The sequence below is a fragment of the Saccopteryx bilineata genome, chromosome 9, assembly GCF_036850765.1.
Source record: "Saccopteryx bilineata isolate mSacBil1 chromosome 9, mSacBil1_pri_phased_curated, whole genome shotgun sequence".
Classification (NCBI taxonomy): domain Eukaryota; kingdom Metazoa; phylum Chordata; class Mammalia; order Chiroptera; family Emballonuridae; genus Saccopteryx; species Saccopteryx bilineata.
The window spans coordinates 44,716,156-44,732,873 of NC_089498.1; the positions used below are offsets into that span (position 1 = coordinate 44,716,156).

The window sequence follows — 16,718 nt, forward strand, 5'->3', positions numbered from 1 at the left end:
CCCGCATGGAGATTTTGGCCCTGCTCCACCTCACTTGCAACCCTTAGTAGGCGACTTGACAGGCAGCTGCTAGGTATCTGGATGAAAATTTTATTGTCAAGGAGGGGAAAGTAGAGGGCATTGAACAACAGACTGTACTCAGTTGGAATGGGTGGCCTGCGAGTCAAAGTGCTCCAGCCCGGCTACCAGAGAGCCAGCCAACTTGATGGTGGCAACCCAGGACGGCTCACTCAGGTGGTTGGTGGGTGTACTTAGCCTAGGATAAAGGTAGAGTCAGCAGGGGTCTGGCTGTGTGGTGAAGCCCTTACCCTTAATAAGCTTTACTTTCCCCATCTGCATGAGGAACCATGTCAATGTCCCATGGGCAGTCTAGGGCAAGACTATAATCTGTTTAAGTAGGAAAGGGGGGTGCAGGTTGGTGGTAGTGTGACATCCCCCCCACTCCCACCACAGCTGAGCTCCAAGGGGTCCAGGGCAGAGAGTAGTGATTCAGGATTCTTAGGAGCCAAGGTCAGACATCCTGGTGACTGACCCCTGAAATTCAGTGTGGGGTGGGTAATTGGGTGAAACTCTCATTGGATCTTAAGACTCAGTAGTCTGCAGTACAGTGACTGGGGGCATCAGTGCCCTCTGTCACTCAAAACCGTGGGTCCCAGAGTCAGAAATTGCCAGAGACTGGAGGAAGAGGGAGGAATAGGAGTCTGGGGAGCTAGACCAGGGGCTTCTTTTGGAATTCTGCATTCTATATCAGTTTGGTTCCAGAAGACAGTCATCTCCCCTCCCATCCCTGAAAGGTTCTTGGTGCTCTCAAAAAGTGTTAAGGCTGTGAAGAGGGTCAGCTGGGACCAGCTTCTGTCCCTGAGAGTAACAAAAGTAACAAGTGGGCCTGGAGTCAGCTTGGGCGTCTGGATACCAAGGGGCTAGGCCAAGGTGTTCCTTTGGAGCTCAGCTGGGTTTGACATGCATCCAAGGAAAAGGTCACCTGGGGTCTTGAGCAAAAGGACTTAATGGGGCTCTATCCACGGAAGTCTAGTTGGGGACATAAGGAGGGGTACGCCCTCCCCTTCCTAACCCACCACTTCCCCTCACCAGGCAGACACGTTGCGTGGCAGGCGGCGACAGCGCGCCTGGTGGCGGCAGTAACACTTGCAAGGACAAGAGTTAAGCACCTGGAAGGGCGGCCAGCGGCGCCGGACACCAGTGTTAGTCGTCCCTGCTGGAGGTGCTCCGCCACCACCACCCCCTCTACCGCCGCTGTCAGTCACAGTAGTTGCAGGCGGTTCGCGAGGACCCTCTCCAGGCACGCCCTCTTCACGGGTCACGCCCCGTGCAGCTCGAGGACCCCTGTTTCTGCGCGTGCGGGTTTTGATAGGCGGGGGTGCCGGCAATGATGGCTCGGTCTTAGTGGGATGGGGATTCAGGGGTGGGGCTGGGGCCGGGTCCGGGGCCGGGGCCGGGGCCGGGGCCTGGACAGCAGTTAAAGCGAGGGGAAGGGCGGGAGCCAGGGCGGACTCCATCCCATTGCCAGAGCCTGGGATGGGACAAAGCTCCGCGAGCTGCGGCGTTGGCTGGGACGCTGGCCGCTGTGGTGTGGGCGGCGGAGCCGGCGGCGGCGTGGGTGGTGTGGGCAGGGGCGGTGGTTGTATTAAATCCTGTGAGCCTGTAGGCCCGGAGCGCACAGGCTCACCATTGGTGGGCGCCGGGAAGATGAACATAGGCGGCGCCAGGAGGGTGGATGCAGGCCTCCGGAGGCTGGGAGCTGGGTGTATCTGCCCCGGCAGAGGCGGCGGGGAGCCCCAGGGACCTGAGAGTGCGGCTGCACGCCGTCTGGGGGTTCCGATGCCTCTGCCAGCTCCGTTGAAGCGAAAGTGGCGTTCAGGGCCATTAGAAGGGCTCACCCAGTCAAATTTGGGCTTCGAGCCTGGTAAGGTGGTGTAGGGTGGCGATGGAAGGGTCTGGGCATGGGACGCAGGCGCTGAGGGGCGTCTAGAACACTCCTCACCGTCTCCATTACTGCCCTCTGCTTCCTGGGTCCCCCGAAGGACCTCTCCCGGGGGACGAGCGGCCCCAGGAACCAGAGGCCCTTGTTTCAGGACCTCGGCGTAAGAGATGGCACCCGAGGCGGAGGCGAAGAGTCCTCTGCCGCTGCCACTCCCCAGGGAGACTTTGGCAACTAAGGAACTCGCCGCCGCCGCAGGGGGTCGAGAGGAGCCCGACTTGAAGGTGACTTTGCACAGCAGACTCAGGCTGGACTCGGAGGCCGCAGGCTGGGCCATTTCGCCCTCGCCTGCTTGGGGAGGCGCCCCTCCACGGGCCCCGCCGTCCGTCTGGCGCTCGCCGCCGCTCCCGGCCTGGCTGTCTGTGGGGATTGTGGAGGGTGTGGCCAGAACGGGACTGATTCTGAGGTCCCAGGGCGGCGGTGGCTTTAGCGACTCCGGCTCCAAGGGTGGCGGAGTCGGGGATGGGGACCTCGGGACAGGGTCGGGGTCCTCTTCAGTGCGTGGTAGGGGCAGCGGCGGCTGCGGACAGAGGCTCGGAGGGTCGCCCTGGCCGCGATGGCTTGCCTCCAGAAGACCGCGGATCCGGGTCACCGGAGTCCCCGTGGTTTTTCGCCACTTAGACAGCGCGGGCAGCAAGGTACCCACGGGGGGCGGGGCTGGTGTGGAGACAGCAGCCGCAGCCACCTCCTCTGCAGGAGGCGTCACTGGCGAGGGCAGTTCTAATGTCAGGGGCGAGGGTGAGGCCTGGGGTTCCGGGGCCGCGGCGCTGCTGGGGAACCAGACGCCCAGCCCGCGACCCAGGCGAACGGCAGGGGAGGAGGGCGTCACCTTGGACTCCGCCGGGGATGTCTGGCGGGAGTCGGGGGAGCAGTCCGAGGCCGGCTCTTTTTGGGAGCCCCCGCCCGCAGACGGCTCCGACTGCACGTTCCCCATTTCTGATGGAGGTCGAGAGCTGTGGTGTAAAAAACACACAACTAAAGCCAGTCAGTCTGCCAGGTCTGTGGGGACCCGACGAGGCTCCCTGTACTTGATCCTACCGGTCCGCCCTTGTCCTCCAAGGTCCACTCAGGCATCAGTCTCTAGTCGCATTTGCGTTCCCTGACTTGCGACGTTCATGCCTTCTTCTTCACGGCCCCATACAGCTGCGGTTCAGACACAGACTTTATCCTCTTAATTTACTAAGGTTGGGTCTCTAAGCCCCTGGCTGGTCCCTCAGATCACATCCCTACACTTTGGCCACGTCCCAGGTCGTCAGGCTCTGAGACAGGTCGGTCTCTCCCGCTTTCCTGTCGCTCGAGCCACATCACTGAGGACGGTTGTGCTCAGTAGCCTATAAGGCCGACAAGGAGTTCAAGCTTCTCTCTGTGAACTCTAACCGCACCCCGATTGTGGTCCCGACCTGGATGGTCAGGGCATAGGGCCTCCTCTACACTTACCCAGGTGGCCCGTCTCCGCCCAACAAATTCCAGGTGTTCCTTCCATGCTCAACCCTCAGCCCTTACCTCTAATCCTCTTCCTCCTCTCTGTCTCTGTCTCTCTCGCTCTCGTCGATCATTCGGGCCCCGCCTTCTACCCAGGCAGTGGCAGATCCCCAAGCTTCACAAAACTTGTTCCCGTTCCGAGTCTACCCGCAGGCCTCAACCCTCAGGCCCCCTCCTTTCCCCAAGCTCCTCCCTCGCCCAGAGGTTCCCATTCACCGATTCCTGCCCACCCAAGTTCAAACCGCGGCCCCCTGGGCCCAGGACAGGGAGGGGAACGGCCGTAGCTGAAAATAACCGAAAAGAACGAAGGTGCGGGTGAAGGCAAGTGGGCGAGACAGCGAGGGCGGACCCCGAGATCAAGGCTCGGCCTCGGGGCTCGAGGACACGCCCTAAAGGCTACACAGCTGGAGCCCAGAGCCTTAAGTACCTGAGCTAGGCCTCCGAGTTCTAGGCCCCTCCCCTTTAAAACCTTCTTAGCTCCTCCTCTTTACTATGCCCCGCCCTCCGCCCTAAGCCCCGCCCCTTAGGAACACGGCTACGTAGCTCCTCCCTCCCTAGGACGATTAATTTACATCTAGAATTCCCAAAGCCCTCTCCTTTCTCAGCCCTCCCAGCAGGCCCATTCACGGTGGATCTGTCCCCTTCGTGACTCAACTCACTTGTCCGCACCTTTGGCGTCCTCGGTTTTTCTTTTCCTAGGCCCTCCGACCCCGCTCCCTTGCGAATGCTTCCTTCTCGCCCCATTTCTTTTCGAACCCTGCCAGGCACTTAGCCCCTTTCATTTGGGCGTAGACCCTTGTCTCTTTAGAAGGCTGAGACCAAGCGATGTCCCAGACCCCTTCCCCACATCCTCAGGGATCAATGACGCGGATGGGTGGGAGAGTAGAGGATTCTCTCTGGATCCTGAAAAAATGAGGGTTGAAGGGTTGCTCACTGGAGCCGGGACCGGGCTCTAGGACCCAGCGGGCAAGCAAGTCCGCCTCGCGTTTACACCTCCGCCAAGCCGCCCACTCCCCCTCCCCCCTCTCCTAGGCTCCCCCTCCCTCCCCCGAAGCTCCGGCTCCGGGAGCCCGTCTCTAGCGCCGCCGGAGCCAGCGAGGGAGCCGGAGCGAACAGGAGGAGGAGGTGGAGGAGGAGGAGGAGGCCACGTCGCCGCCGCTCAGAGCCCGGCCGGAGCCTCCCAGGCAGGTGCTGAGGGGGGCGAGGGGGCGGGGGCTGGCAGACCTGTCCTGCTGTGGGGGCGGCCTGGACTGCGCTGCGCCTCCTGCCTACCCGGGCGCCCACCAGATACCGGATGGAAGAACAAGGGGGTGGGGCCCCCAAACTGCGCGGCAGCCATTTGGGGTACCTGTCTCTATTTGGGGGGCCTGGAGTTCCTCTGAGGACACTCCATTCATAAAATTTCGTACAGGACCCCCGCCACTGAGGAACTGTAGGGGCCACTTTCCCCGGGAAACAGATATGTGGGGAGTCTAGGGCATTCGGAAATCCCGGCGTCCTATCCCATCTAGGCCTTGCAGGGAACCTCTGCCCTTTTTCTCTGCTTCACCTGTTGTCGTGGAAGGCGGGCGGACAAAGGAAGCAGAGTCACGTGACTGCTCATTCACAAAATCCCATCCCATTGAGAAAAGGGGCTGGGGGCAGCATTGCAGCCGCCCCTTTCCCAACTGAAGGGCCAGAGAAACCTGGCAGCCTGCAAGTCGGGGGAAAAGGCTAGTGCCCGTTGAATGGGTCCCTAAGTCTCGGACGCCAGGGTCCCTGCGCTAGGTGGTAGTGAGGGGATGGACTCAGATCCCGATTACTGGGCGGAGGGCTACGTCTCCTGAGCTGGGGGGCGGGGTAAGATGGTTTTGAAGGATGCTGAGGAGGGGAGAAAGAGAGATGAATAACCCCCTCCGCCCCCTGCCAATCTCTGCTCTTTGCCTTCCTTCGGCTGGGGCCTGAGGAAGCAGGCTTTTTTTATTTTGAATGAATGAATGAAATGCTCTCTGGATGATTCTCGTTCGCCGGTTTCTGGCTTCCTCTGCCTCCATCTCCCTTTCGGCCTCTCTGGCCATTTCTGGTTCTCTCCCTGACCATCTCCCGTTGCTGGGTGACTCAGTGAGCTTTGCATCCGGTCTCATTCATAAATCTGGGAAGGAGTTGGGGGAAGAGGGCCTGGATTTCTCACCCAACCTGTGGCCTGGGCGGCAGGGTCCGGAGGCAGTGTAGAGGGGACTAGAGCTGAGGTGATGGACTCTAAGAAAATACATATGCGCAGGCACCCCGCTGTGAGGGGGAAGGATGGGTGGAGCTGTGGGTATGAGGAGGAGAGAAGAGAGAAGGAGACAGGATTGATGGGAGTAAGCTGGACGGGGAAGGAAAGTGGAAAACCGAGGTTGTTGGGGTGCGTATGGGAAAGATGGGGAGAGGGGGAAAGTGGTATAGAGAAAAAAGGTAGATATGGAGAAGGTAGGCATGGGAGAAAAGAGATGGCATGAGGAAGAAAGAAGCCATGCTGGAAGAAGGGCATGGGAACGCAAGGTGGCTATGCCAGAGAAGGTGGGAAAGAAAGGTAAGCTGTGTATCAGTGGCAAAGGTTGCAGTGAATCCAGGTGTGAGAGACGGAGAGGGGAAATGAGGGTTGGGGGGACATTGAATAGAACAGGATTGGAGCTCACAGACTATGTTGTCCTTGTCCCCCCACCTCCAGGTACATGGTTCGGGTTCGAGCTGTGGTGATGGCCCGAGATGACTCCAGTGGGGGCTGGCTGCCTGTGGGGGGCGGGGGCCTCAGCCAGGTGAGCGTATGTCGGGTCCGAGGGGCCAGGCCCGAGGGGGGGACCTGCCAGGGGCACTACGTCATCCACGGGGAGCGACTCCGGGACCAGAAAGTGAGCCATTATGGAATGTGGGAATAGGGTGGGGGCTGGGGAAATAGGGAAATGGTGCTGGGAGTGCAGAGGGGAGGTCAGGTAATCTCCAAGCCTGGGAATCAAACCTGGGTGTGGGGTGGAGTTTGGAAGTGAATATGTGTCCTATGGATAAGAGTTGGGAGTTTTAAGAACATTTAGGGTATTAAGCAGATCCTGTCCACTCCCATCACCTGCTGGGCTATCACAGCAGCTTCCTCACTGCTCTCTTTGTCTTGCTCTCTCCCATATGTCAGTGTGTTGCACAAGGTCTCTCCTAACAACCGACTCAGATCATATCCCTTTTTTGCTTAGAACCGTCTCATGACTCCTATCTGGTTGAGATTCTTGCCACAAGGCCCTACATTCTAGGGCCCTGACTGCCCTAAGTATATGGAGCCATTTGGTGGGAGACCATCTAGAAATGTCAAATAGGGTTTACAATCCTATATTTCAGTTCAGCAAGAATGTTCTGGGCTGTTTGGCTCGATTTCGAAGGACAGTATTGAAGTTTCAGCTGGGGGTATAGCAGAAAGATCAGGATGACTTGCAAAGGCTTGGAGGAAGGGTTGCATTCAGAGCAGGGATTGAGAGAAACAATGCATGGGGATTTGAAGTGGTATGAAGGAATATAGTGATATTGGGTAAGGATATGAGGGAACATCTAGGGTATTGACCAGCATGTACAGGGAAATCTGTGAGAGTTTGATAGGAATTTTGGGGATAGTGTTTTGGGACATTATTGGGGCACTGAGAGGGATTAACAGTAATATTTTGAGGTGTTTAATATAGTTTGGGGAGTACTATTGAGTCAGAAGGGACTAATTAATTTTTTGAGCAATTCAACAAGATTTGGGATTCCTATTGGGATATCAGAAGGGGTATTGGAAAATGTACAGATTAAGGGGCTTGGGGAAAATACTCCAGAATTTATTGTGCTCAATAAAATTGGGGAGTGCTATTGGTCAGAATACAGGGGTATACCTAGGATTGAAAAATATGTTTTGTGGGATGTTCGGGTATGCAGAGATGCTGGGGGTGGAGAAGTCCCAGGTATGGCTGGATGGAGGTGTCTAATCTGGCTCCCTCCTGCCCCTCAGATCACCTTGGAGTGTACCCTGAGGCCAGGCTTGGTTTACAACAAGGTGAACCCCATCTTCCATCACTGGAGCCTAGGGGACTGCAGGTTTGGGCTGACGTTTCAGAGTCCTGCAGAAGCTGATGAGTTCCAGAAGACCCTGCTGGCTGCACTGGCCGCATTGAGTCGAGGTGAGTGGCACAGGTGGTCGGCCCTGGTGGCTGGGGTGGAGGAGTGGGAGAAGCTGGAGTCCACAGAACTCACTTTCTGACTTTCTCCCTGCCTCAGGCTCGCTTACCCCCTCCTCCTCCTCTTCCTCCTCCCCTTCCCAGGACACAGCAGAGACTCCCTGCCCTCTGACGGTGAGTCTTCAGGACCAGCTCTGCTGGAAGGGCAGGGGTTTATTTCTATTCTACAAACATTCTTGAGCACCTCCTGTGTATCAGGCACCATGCCACATGCTGGGACAGAACTCTGGGCCCAAACTGTCAGATCAATTAAATCCAAGTTATTCTAGTTTATGTTCTGTTGTGATAGAACACATTCACACATTCATTCAAGGGGATTTATCGAGCACCTCAATTAGTAGTGTTTTAGGCACTGGGGATACATCAGTGAACAAACCAAAGTCCCTTTCCTCATGGAGCTTCTAATGTAGTGTGAAAAGGCAGGAAAAAAAATTAAGATAAACTATAAAAATGAATAAATATTAAAAGTAAATGGATGAATAAGTTAATAACAGGTCCATCCTTTTAGCTCCTCGGGATACAAACACTGCGGTCATCCTTGACTCCTTTCATTTTCTATGTCCCTCATCTAATCTGTTAGCAAATATTGGCTTCACTTTCAGAGTGACCAGACTCTGCCTCCAACCTGGTAACTTGCCCAACCTCATCTCTGAACAGACCATCCCACCAGCTTCTCACTGTCAACTTCTTCACCCACCCCGTTCCCTACTACCTCTTTCCACACACAGCCAGACAGACCCTATTGACCTCTAAGTCAGATCATGGCCATCTAACTCAGGGTAAGGGACAAGTCCTTGCAGTGGTACATAAGATCCCCCACCATCTGGCCCCTTATTTTCCCTCTTCCTCACTCCGCTTTAGCCACCCTGACCTCCTCACTATTACTCTAAAAGGAGTAACAGGGCCTTTGCATTTGCTGGCCCTTCTGTCTTAGAACTCTCTTCCCTAAATTTCCACGTGGCTCATTCCCTTTATCCTTCAGGGATTTACACGTGTGTCACCTTCTCAGTGAGGCCCTCCCTGAGGAACCTGTTTAAAATTGCTATATCCTAATGCGCCTTATCCTGTCCTAATTTTTTTCCCCTTCTGAGATTATTTTCCTTATTTTCTTTCCCTATAGATAATTTTCTTATCTATTAGTTTACTGTCATTGCTCCCATGCTAGAATGTCAGCTCCTGGAGGGCAAGGATCTTTTGTTGCTTTCTTGCTGCATCTCCAAGGCTTAAAACAGGGCCTGGTAGGTATACAGTAAGTGTTCAGTAAAGATGTGTTGAATAAATTTATTGAATCAATAAATGCACAGAATGTCTGATGCGATTTGGCACTTGCTGGGGACAGTGGGAGTTGCTCGAGAACACTGAAGAACAAAACCGGTTTCCTGGGCAGACCAGGGGGACTCTCATAGTAATGGGAGTTGCAGGCAGGTCTACTAAAGTCATATAGACAGTTAGACAGTTCTTGATTATTGAGCGCTTACTCAGGAAAGATGCTGTGCTTCATCTCACATTCTCACAATAGCCTCTGTGAGCCTGGCATGTTGTGAGTACTCAATGAATGGCTATTGAAGATAGTAAACAGATGAGGTAGGAATGATTCCCAAGTTACAGAAAGGAAACCAAGGGTCTGAGAAATGCTGTTTCAGCTTGTGAAGGACAGAACTTGGTCTGGATGGGAAAGAACGCATTCCACGTGGGTGAAACTGCCCCAATAAAGGTGTGGTGGACATGAGGCAGGAAGGCAGCTGACTGGCCAAGGGAGAGGGCTTCTGAGAAGTGAGAAGAATGATTTGATGCTATGTAGGTTGGTGAGCTGAGCAAATAAAAAGATGGGGGTCGCCCTGGCCGGTTGGCTCAGCGGTAGAGCATTGGCCTAGCGTGCGGAGGACCCGGGTTCGATTCCCGGCCAGGGCACACAGGAGAAGCGCCCATTTGCTTCTCCACCCCTCCGCCGTGCTTTCCTCTCTGTCTCTCTCTTCCCCTCCCGCAGCCAAGGCTCCATTGGAGCAAAAATGGCCCGGGCGCTGGGGATGGCTCTGTGGCCTCTGCCTCAGGCGCTAGAGTGGCTCTGGTCGCAACATGGCGACGCCCAGGATGGGCAGAACATCGCCCCCTGGTGGGCAGAGCGTCGCCCCATGGTGGGCGTGCCGGGTGGATCCCGGTCGGGCGCATGCGGGAGTCTGTCAGACTGTCTCTCCCTGTTTCCAGCTTCAGAAAAATGCAAAAAAAAAAAAAAAAAAAAAAAAAAAAAAAAAAGATGGGGGTCAAATAATAATAATAATAATGATTTCCAGTTATTCCTGAACTTCAGGCATGTGTTATGCCTACAGAGGGTCCTAACCACAGCCTTAAAAATAGACAACATTGTGATACCCATTTTACAGAGGAGGAAACTAAGGCTCAAAGAGATAAGCTCACTTGTGGGAGGGTCACACAACCAGTCAGTGGCAGAGCCAGTGTTTGAACCCAGGCCTGTCTGACAGCAGAACCCTCGCTCAAAATGGGAGGTGGTCTATGTGAGGGCATCGGCTGGGCTGTGCTAGTCCAGCTCTGAGGCCGCCGATCTCCTCCAGTCCCACGTGGACAGCGATTCCTCCTCCAGTCACAGCCGCCAGGAGACACCTCCCACCACCGAGGCAGCAGCCCCCATGGTCACAGCGGAGTCGGCTTCTAGCTTCGGGCTGGCCACGCCCCCCCAGCTCCGTCGCTCCTCTGCTCAGGTGCGCCCTCCAACCCGCAGCGGAAGTCTGGGGCTCCCTGTGGGACGCTGGGGACCCGAAGTGGGAGGGAACTGAGGCTGCAGAGGGGGGAGAAACCGCATACATAAGGAATGGCTGATTTGAGTTAATGGGTGAGGTAGGAGGGGCAGCTTGGAGACCTAAATTCCTCGGGGTGGGGGGGTTGGGTGAGGGCATCCTGTCTCTCCAGGGCTCCTGGAGATTTTTGGACAGTTCTTAATTTCGGAGAGGCTTTGGGGACGGCTTAGACAAAAATTTTTTCTAGTATATTAAGGGTTGCTGGTTCCAAACGAAGTTCTTTAGACTGCATAATTCACAAGATGGGAGAAGGGGCTTGGCATGCAAGGGGCTAAAAGGGACCTGCTAACCGGACTCCTGCATCCTGACGGAGAAGACCGAGGAGACGGTTGGGGTCCAGAATGACTGTGTCTGGGCGTAGAGGAGGCTGGGGGCTGGCACTCCTGTATTTTGAGAGAAGAGCCAGGGTTGGAAGCTTGGACTCCTGGGTCCTTAAGATGTGGGCTTGGTGCCTAGATTCTTTTGTCTGTCCCTAGATTTCCTTTGTCCCTGGGAGAGTAGCAGTGGGCTAGGGGTTTGGAAGTCTGACTCGGGCTGCAGGATTATCGGATTAATGAAGACTGTAGCAGGGTCTTTGGATTCTTGGGTTTTCTGAGACTGGGATGGATTGAGATTGTGGTGGCATGTGGGGGGATCACAGATTCCGCTAACGGGTTCTTCTGTTCCTTCATCCCATAGAGCTACCCTCCGCTCCTACCGTTCACCGGGATTCCGGAGCCCTCAGAGGCCCTGGCCGGGGCAGGGGGTGTCGGCTGGGGCGGCTGCGGCTATGAAGATTACCGGCGCAGTGGGCTGCCCGCGCCCCTCACCTTGTCCACCTGCGTTGTGCGCTTTGCCAAGACTAGCGCGTTGAGGGGCGCAGCCCCGGGGCCCCCAGCTGCCCTACCCGCCCCTCTCACAGAGGCTGTGCCCTCGGCAGCGCCAGCAAAGGCCTCCCCGGAGGCGGAGGAGGCGGCGCGCTGCGTGCACTGCCGAGTGCTCTTCCGCCGCCGAGCAGATGGGCGTGGGGGCCACTGCGCGGAGGCCCCAGACCCAGGTCGCCTGCTGGTGCGCCGTCTCAGCTGCTTGTGGTGCGCAGAGAGCTTGCTTTACCACTGCCTGTCGGACGCAGAGGGCGACTTCTCAGACCCGTGCGCCTGTGAGCCTGGCCACCCACGCCCCGCCGCGCGCTGGGCAGCACTGGCCGCACTTTCCTTGGCAGTACCCTGCCTTTGCTGCTACGCGCCCCTGCGCGCCTGCCACTGGGTTGCAGCGCGGTGCGGCTGTGTGGGCTGCGGGGGCCGCCATGAGGAGGCGGCACGGTGAGGATGGCCTCGAGGGTACAGGACCGCGGACTCTGTTCGGATCCCAAACCCAAACCTAGGCACACCCAGAACTTGGAGCTCGAGTTTGGATTGAGACACTCCAGACCTGGAACCTGGACCCCAAATGTATGATTGAGGTATCCCAGGCCCAGCTTCATTGGGCTGTCTGCCCAAGAGGTGCCAGGCACCCTGAGTTCTGGCGTCCTCATCCCACTGTTTCCCTCATCTCATAGCCTAGACTGAAGAGACTCCAGGCATTCCCGGGCTTTCTACACAGCAAGCAGGCCTGGGAGCATATGGCTTCCTGACAGACGCTGCGCCCTGAACCCTGACTGAACCCTTAGATTACAGCCCAGAGTTAGTCAGCAATTGCCAATACTCGACCCTGACTGTATACAATTACTCCCAGATCTTGAGATCACAGGGTCCAAAATCATCCCAAATGGTCCCTGAATACTCACCTAAAACCTGGGGCAACCATATTTATGGTGTTCTTATAGCCCTGGGACCCCTGAGATGTTGAGCCCTCTTAAGATGCCCTGAGTCCTTGGATATGCTCAAACAGATATTCTCGGACCAAAATGGCTTTGGCGACCCAACTCAGAGTCACCCCCTCCCTTCCTGACTCAGACATCAGACTCCAAGATGCTCTGAGAGCCAGGAATCAAAGTCTGCTGTAGACCCACCTCTCCAACTAGTGTTCCCAGGAGCTTTGGATCTCATAAATAGGACAGTGATGTGCCTAGTAATTTCAGATTAGGACTGAAGGCCACCAACACCTCAGGGCCCAAGACACTGGTTCTAAATCCTCAGATAGCCCTCTTGGACTTACATTTCAAGGCCCAGAATGTCCTGGAACCTTTGGCTTCTTTGTACCCATGGATCCCCAATCCCTAAAGGCTAGAAGCCTAGTTCCCAGAAGATGGGATGTTCATGACAACCCAGACCTATGTCCCTTTGGTCTCAGCCCCTGAATAACTCCAAGGTGCTTTAGGAGCACTGGATCCAAGACCCCAAGGTGCCACTGACCTTTTGAATTCAGGTCTTAAGCCTACACAGCATTGGGATTGTCCCTGACCCAAGACCTTGGTCCTTTGATACCAGAGACAGATCTGAGGTGCCCCAGGACCCTAGCACCCTTGGATCTGATTTCTTTGGACTCAAACCTCTCTAGCCTGATATTCCCTGAGAACTGCTGCCCCTTGAATTCTGTTCATCGGCCCCTGAGACCCCAAGATCCCAGTCTCTGAAATTCTAGTCCTAGGGCCCCGCCCATGTCCCCAGCATATCCCACAGAACTATCCCCTTACCCTAGGGGGAAAGCCCATCATTTTTACTCATGTTCTTGGATTCCAGAACCACTGAGAGTTCCTTCGCTCTCATCTTTAGGACATGGCATTGCCATAGATGGTTGTGCAGGCTGTTTACTAACCAAAGGCACATGGCCCAGGTGGTGAGTGGGCTGGAATTCACACCACACTGCTGGCCACACTGTGCCCTCAGAGGCAGGTGTGCCTTTTTCTACATTGCACAAAGACACCTTTTGGGCTAGCTATGTATGCTGGTGTACACATGCTCTCTCTCCCCAGCCTTGCAGACTCCCCCCAAGCCCAACTTTGAGCCCTAGCTCAAGCTTTTTATTTCACCCTCCATTAACCCCTTGTTTTCCATCTCAGAGTTGCTTCAGAAAGTTTGAAAGCCTGTTTCATGGCCCTCTGAGACCCCTATTTAGGGAAAGGGGATGCCACAGTCTCTTTCATCTCTTTCTCCTGAGTGGAATGGGACTTCTAGGGTCTCTCAGATCTGATGGTCTGAATGGGCAGAGAGAGTCAAGGTCTTGGAGCAAGACAATCTCAATGTTGTATGGGATTGAGATGTTTATCTGGAAATGTGCACTTAACTTTTCTTCATTACCTAGACTTGGGTGGCTTTGCGGTTCTAGAGATAGGTCAAGGAGGCCAGAGGGATAAAACCTTCTGTCACTTCTTTTAAATCAATGGTTTTCAAACTTTTTACACTTGGGGACCAGTGAAAATAGAATTATTATGGGAACCACTAAGGCAGAAATCACCTTGAGCATAAGCAAATTCGACCAAGATCATTGGGTCTATAATCTTCATACAATATAAGGGTGGTTAACTATTTTGTGGACTGGCATGAGATTTCTGGTGGACCAGTCCACAGATCAGCAGTTGAAAAACACTGCTTTAAATAATTATTACATCTGAAACCTGTGAGATTCAGCTCTCCCAACCAGACCCTGGGATGGCTGAGATAAAATGGGGGTGTCCCTCCCATCCCCACTCTGCCCAGCTCTCATCACTGTCAGACCCACCAGAGCTGAGGGCAGAGGGACTGGGGGCTGGGGCACCTTGGGTCTTCATACCCCTCTCTGTGCCTCAGTCTCCTCCCTTCTGTAGTGGGCGGGGGGAAGCTCCATTCTTAACCTACCTCGTTTTGGGGAGGGGTGACCAGAGTGCTGTAAGGTGCTGTGGGATCTGTGGATGAAGCGGTGGGGGCTGGGGGAAGGTTTCCCCAACACCGCCTCTGCCAGGTCTCCCAGTCCTGCTCCCTGATGATACCCACCTCTGATCCATGAATCCTCTTCATCACCCCCAAATCAGGGGTGCATGGAGGAGAGACACTGGGAGCCAGGAAGACCTCAGACCCTGGAGTTCCCAGGCCCAATTTCCCAGCTGCTTGCCCCTCATACTGGATGCTTGGCCCCCAGACTTAGGGGAGGCACCCTGACATTTATCTTCCTGATCTTGATTCCAAGCCAGTCTGTGACCTCAATATTGTTATTGTTAGTGCAGGCTGAAGTGGTGGGGGAGCCAAAGACCCAGCCTTGTCATGAGGGGAGGGGGCATGTTATTCGCTCCAAGAAATGTCTTTGACAAAGTCTCATTCTGTGTTTTTTATTTGCATTGATGTGCCCCATCCACTCACCTTCCTGAACTGCCAAACCACTGTCCTATCCAGTTCTCTTCTTCTACACATAGTTTAGTCCCAAGCAGACCCTCCAGCTGAGTTTATACATTCCATTAAATACATTTATTGAACACTCTTTATATGCCAAGCCCTATTCTAGGCACTGGAGATAAAGCAGTGAGCAGAACACAAAAATAATTTCCCACAAGATGTTTATGAACTTTATAGTGAAGGAGGCAAATAAATGACATGTTAGAAGTGATACATACTATGGAGAAAAACTGGAAATGAGGGATGAAATCAATTTTATCCAGGGAGTTCAGGTTAGGCCTCACTGAAGAGCATTTGAATAAAGCCCTGAAGTAGTCCTGTGAATGTCTGTGGGAAGAGCTTTGTAGGTAAAGGGAAGAGTCAGTGAAAGGCCCTGAGGGAGGAGCATGTCTGGTGAGTCTGATGGATATCAAAGGGCACACGAGAGTCCAGAGAGGAGAAAGCAAGGAGGAGAGTACTTAGGAGATGAGGGCATATCTGAGGGGCCTTAAGATTATTTATTTATTTTATAGGGGAAAGAGAGAGAAGAGGGGGGAGCAGGAAGCATCAACTCCCGTATGTGCCTTGACCAGGCAAGACCAGGGTTTTGAACCGGTGACATCAGCGTTCCATGTTGATGCTTTCTCCACTGCGCCACCACAGGTCAGGTCTGTGGGGCCTTAAAAGCCATTGCATTGACTTTGATGTTCACTCTGAGTGAACAGGCAGGTTTTAAACAGGAGAGGGATGTGACCTGATTTACATGTTTTACATGTTCACAGGTTCCCTCTAGCTGCCTGTGGGAAACACACTGGGGAGAGAGGCCAAGGAGATAGGGAGGAAACTGCTGTGTTGGTCCTGGGGGAGACAGTGGTGCACAGGACCAGGGTGAGAGCAATGGAGGTGGGGAGAGGTGTTTTGAAGGTGGAGTTTACAAATTTAGATATAGAGTTTGATATAAAGAGAGAAGTCAAAGTTAAGACTCCAGGATTTTGGCTTGAGCAATTTCTAAAAGGTCAACAGAAGGCCTCCTGAGTACCCCGCCTTGGGGTGGTTAGGACTGAGGAGAAACCAGGTTAAAGGTAGGCTCTGCCCCTGAGGAGGAAGTTCTGGCCTTTGTTCTTCGAGGCTCAACACCTAGTCTACTCCTGCTCCCAGCAGAATTATCTAGAACTACTGAGAGTCGGTAAGAGATTAAATCTGGAACAATTTTTTTTTTTTTTGTATTTTTCTGAAGCTGGAAACGGGGAGAGACGGTCAGACAGACTCCCGCATGCGCCCCACCGGGATCCACCCGGCACGCCCACCAGGGGCGTCGCTCTGCCCACCAGGGGGCAATGCTCTGCCCCTCCGGGGTGTCGCTCTGTTGGGACCAGAGCCACTCTAGCGCCTGGGGCAGAGGCCAAGGAGCCATCCCCAGCGCCCGGGCCATCTTTGCTCCAATGGAGCTTTGGCTGCGGGAGGGGAAGAGAGACAGAGAGGAAGGAGGGGGGGAGGGGGGGGAGAAGCAAATGGGCGCTTCTCCTATTGCCCTGGCCGGGAATCGAACCCGGGTTCCTCGCACTCCAGGCCGACGCTCTACCGCTGAGCCAACCGGCCAGGGCCTGGAACAATTTTAACAGGAACAAAACAGTAGCAGTAATAACAGTAATAGGTTAAGCAGTTAAAAGCTTGAAATTTGGAATGAGTTCTGAATTTGAGTTCTGGAACCACCACACATTATTTTCTCTGAAGTTCAGTCACATGGGGATAAGATACTTGGCCCAGTGACATACAGGAACTTCTCAATATATGTTGTTATTGAGTACCACCGATGTGTCTAGTGTGAGACCTAACCCTTACAATTCTTAAAAGTATTATCCCCATTATAGGATAGGAAGAAATTTGTCAGGGACACATGTGGTGAACGGTGGAGTCAAATCCTAAACCTTGTTGGCCTGAT

At 54.4% G+C, this 16,718-nt stretch overlaps 2 protein-coding genes across 8 annotated transcripts; one reads left to right on the forward strand and one right to left on the reverse strand.

Moving 5' to 3' along the window:
• Positions 1-89: 89 nt before the first annotated feature.
• GGN (gametogenetin) lies at positions 90-4,354 on the reverse strand. 2 transcript variants are annotated; one of them, XM_066243238.1, is made up of 4 exons: positions 4,151-4,354; positions 3,038-3,142; positions 1,090-2,952; positions 90-256 (listed from the first exon to the last, which is right to left on the reverse strand). In XM_066243238.1, the coding sequence occupies exons 3-4, from the start codon at positions 2,931-2,933 to the stop codon at positions 139-141; spliced, it is 1,962 nt and encodes a 653-aa protein (XP_066099335.1). In that variant the 5' UTR covers positions 2,934-2,952; positions 3,038-3,142; positions 4,151-4,354; the 3' UTR covers positions 90-138. The 2 variants fall into 2 exon arrangements, with proteins under 2 accessions (XP_066099335.1, XP_066099333.1); XM_066243236.1 differs by having other exon boundaries at positions 4,141-4,354.
• A 182-nt stretch (positions 4,355-4,536) lies between these two features.
• On the forward strand, positions 4,537-14,722 carry SPRED3 (sprouty related EVH1 domain containing 3). Of its 6 annotated transcripts, none has more exons than XM_066243239.1 (6): positions 4,537-4,669; positions 6,174-6,354; positions 7,473-7,641; positions 7,739-7,812; positions 10,269-10,415; positions 11,190-14,722. In XM_066243239.1, exons 2-6 carry the CDS (start codon positions 6,178-6,180, stop codon positions 11,814-11,816), a joined length of 1,194 nt encoding a protein of 397 aa, XP_066099336.1. In that variant the 5' UTR covers positions 4,537-4,669; positions 6,174-6,177; the 3' UTR covers positions 11,817-14,722. The 6 variants fall into 6 exon arrangements, with proteins under 6 accessions (XP_066099336.1, XP_066099338.1, XP_066099340.1 ...); XM_066243241.1 differs by having other exon boundaries at positions 6,174-6,261; XM_066243240.1 differs by having other exon boundaries at positions 4,590-4,665.
• The last annotated feature ends 1,996 nt before the right edge of the window (positions 14,723-16,718 follow it).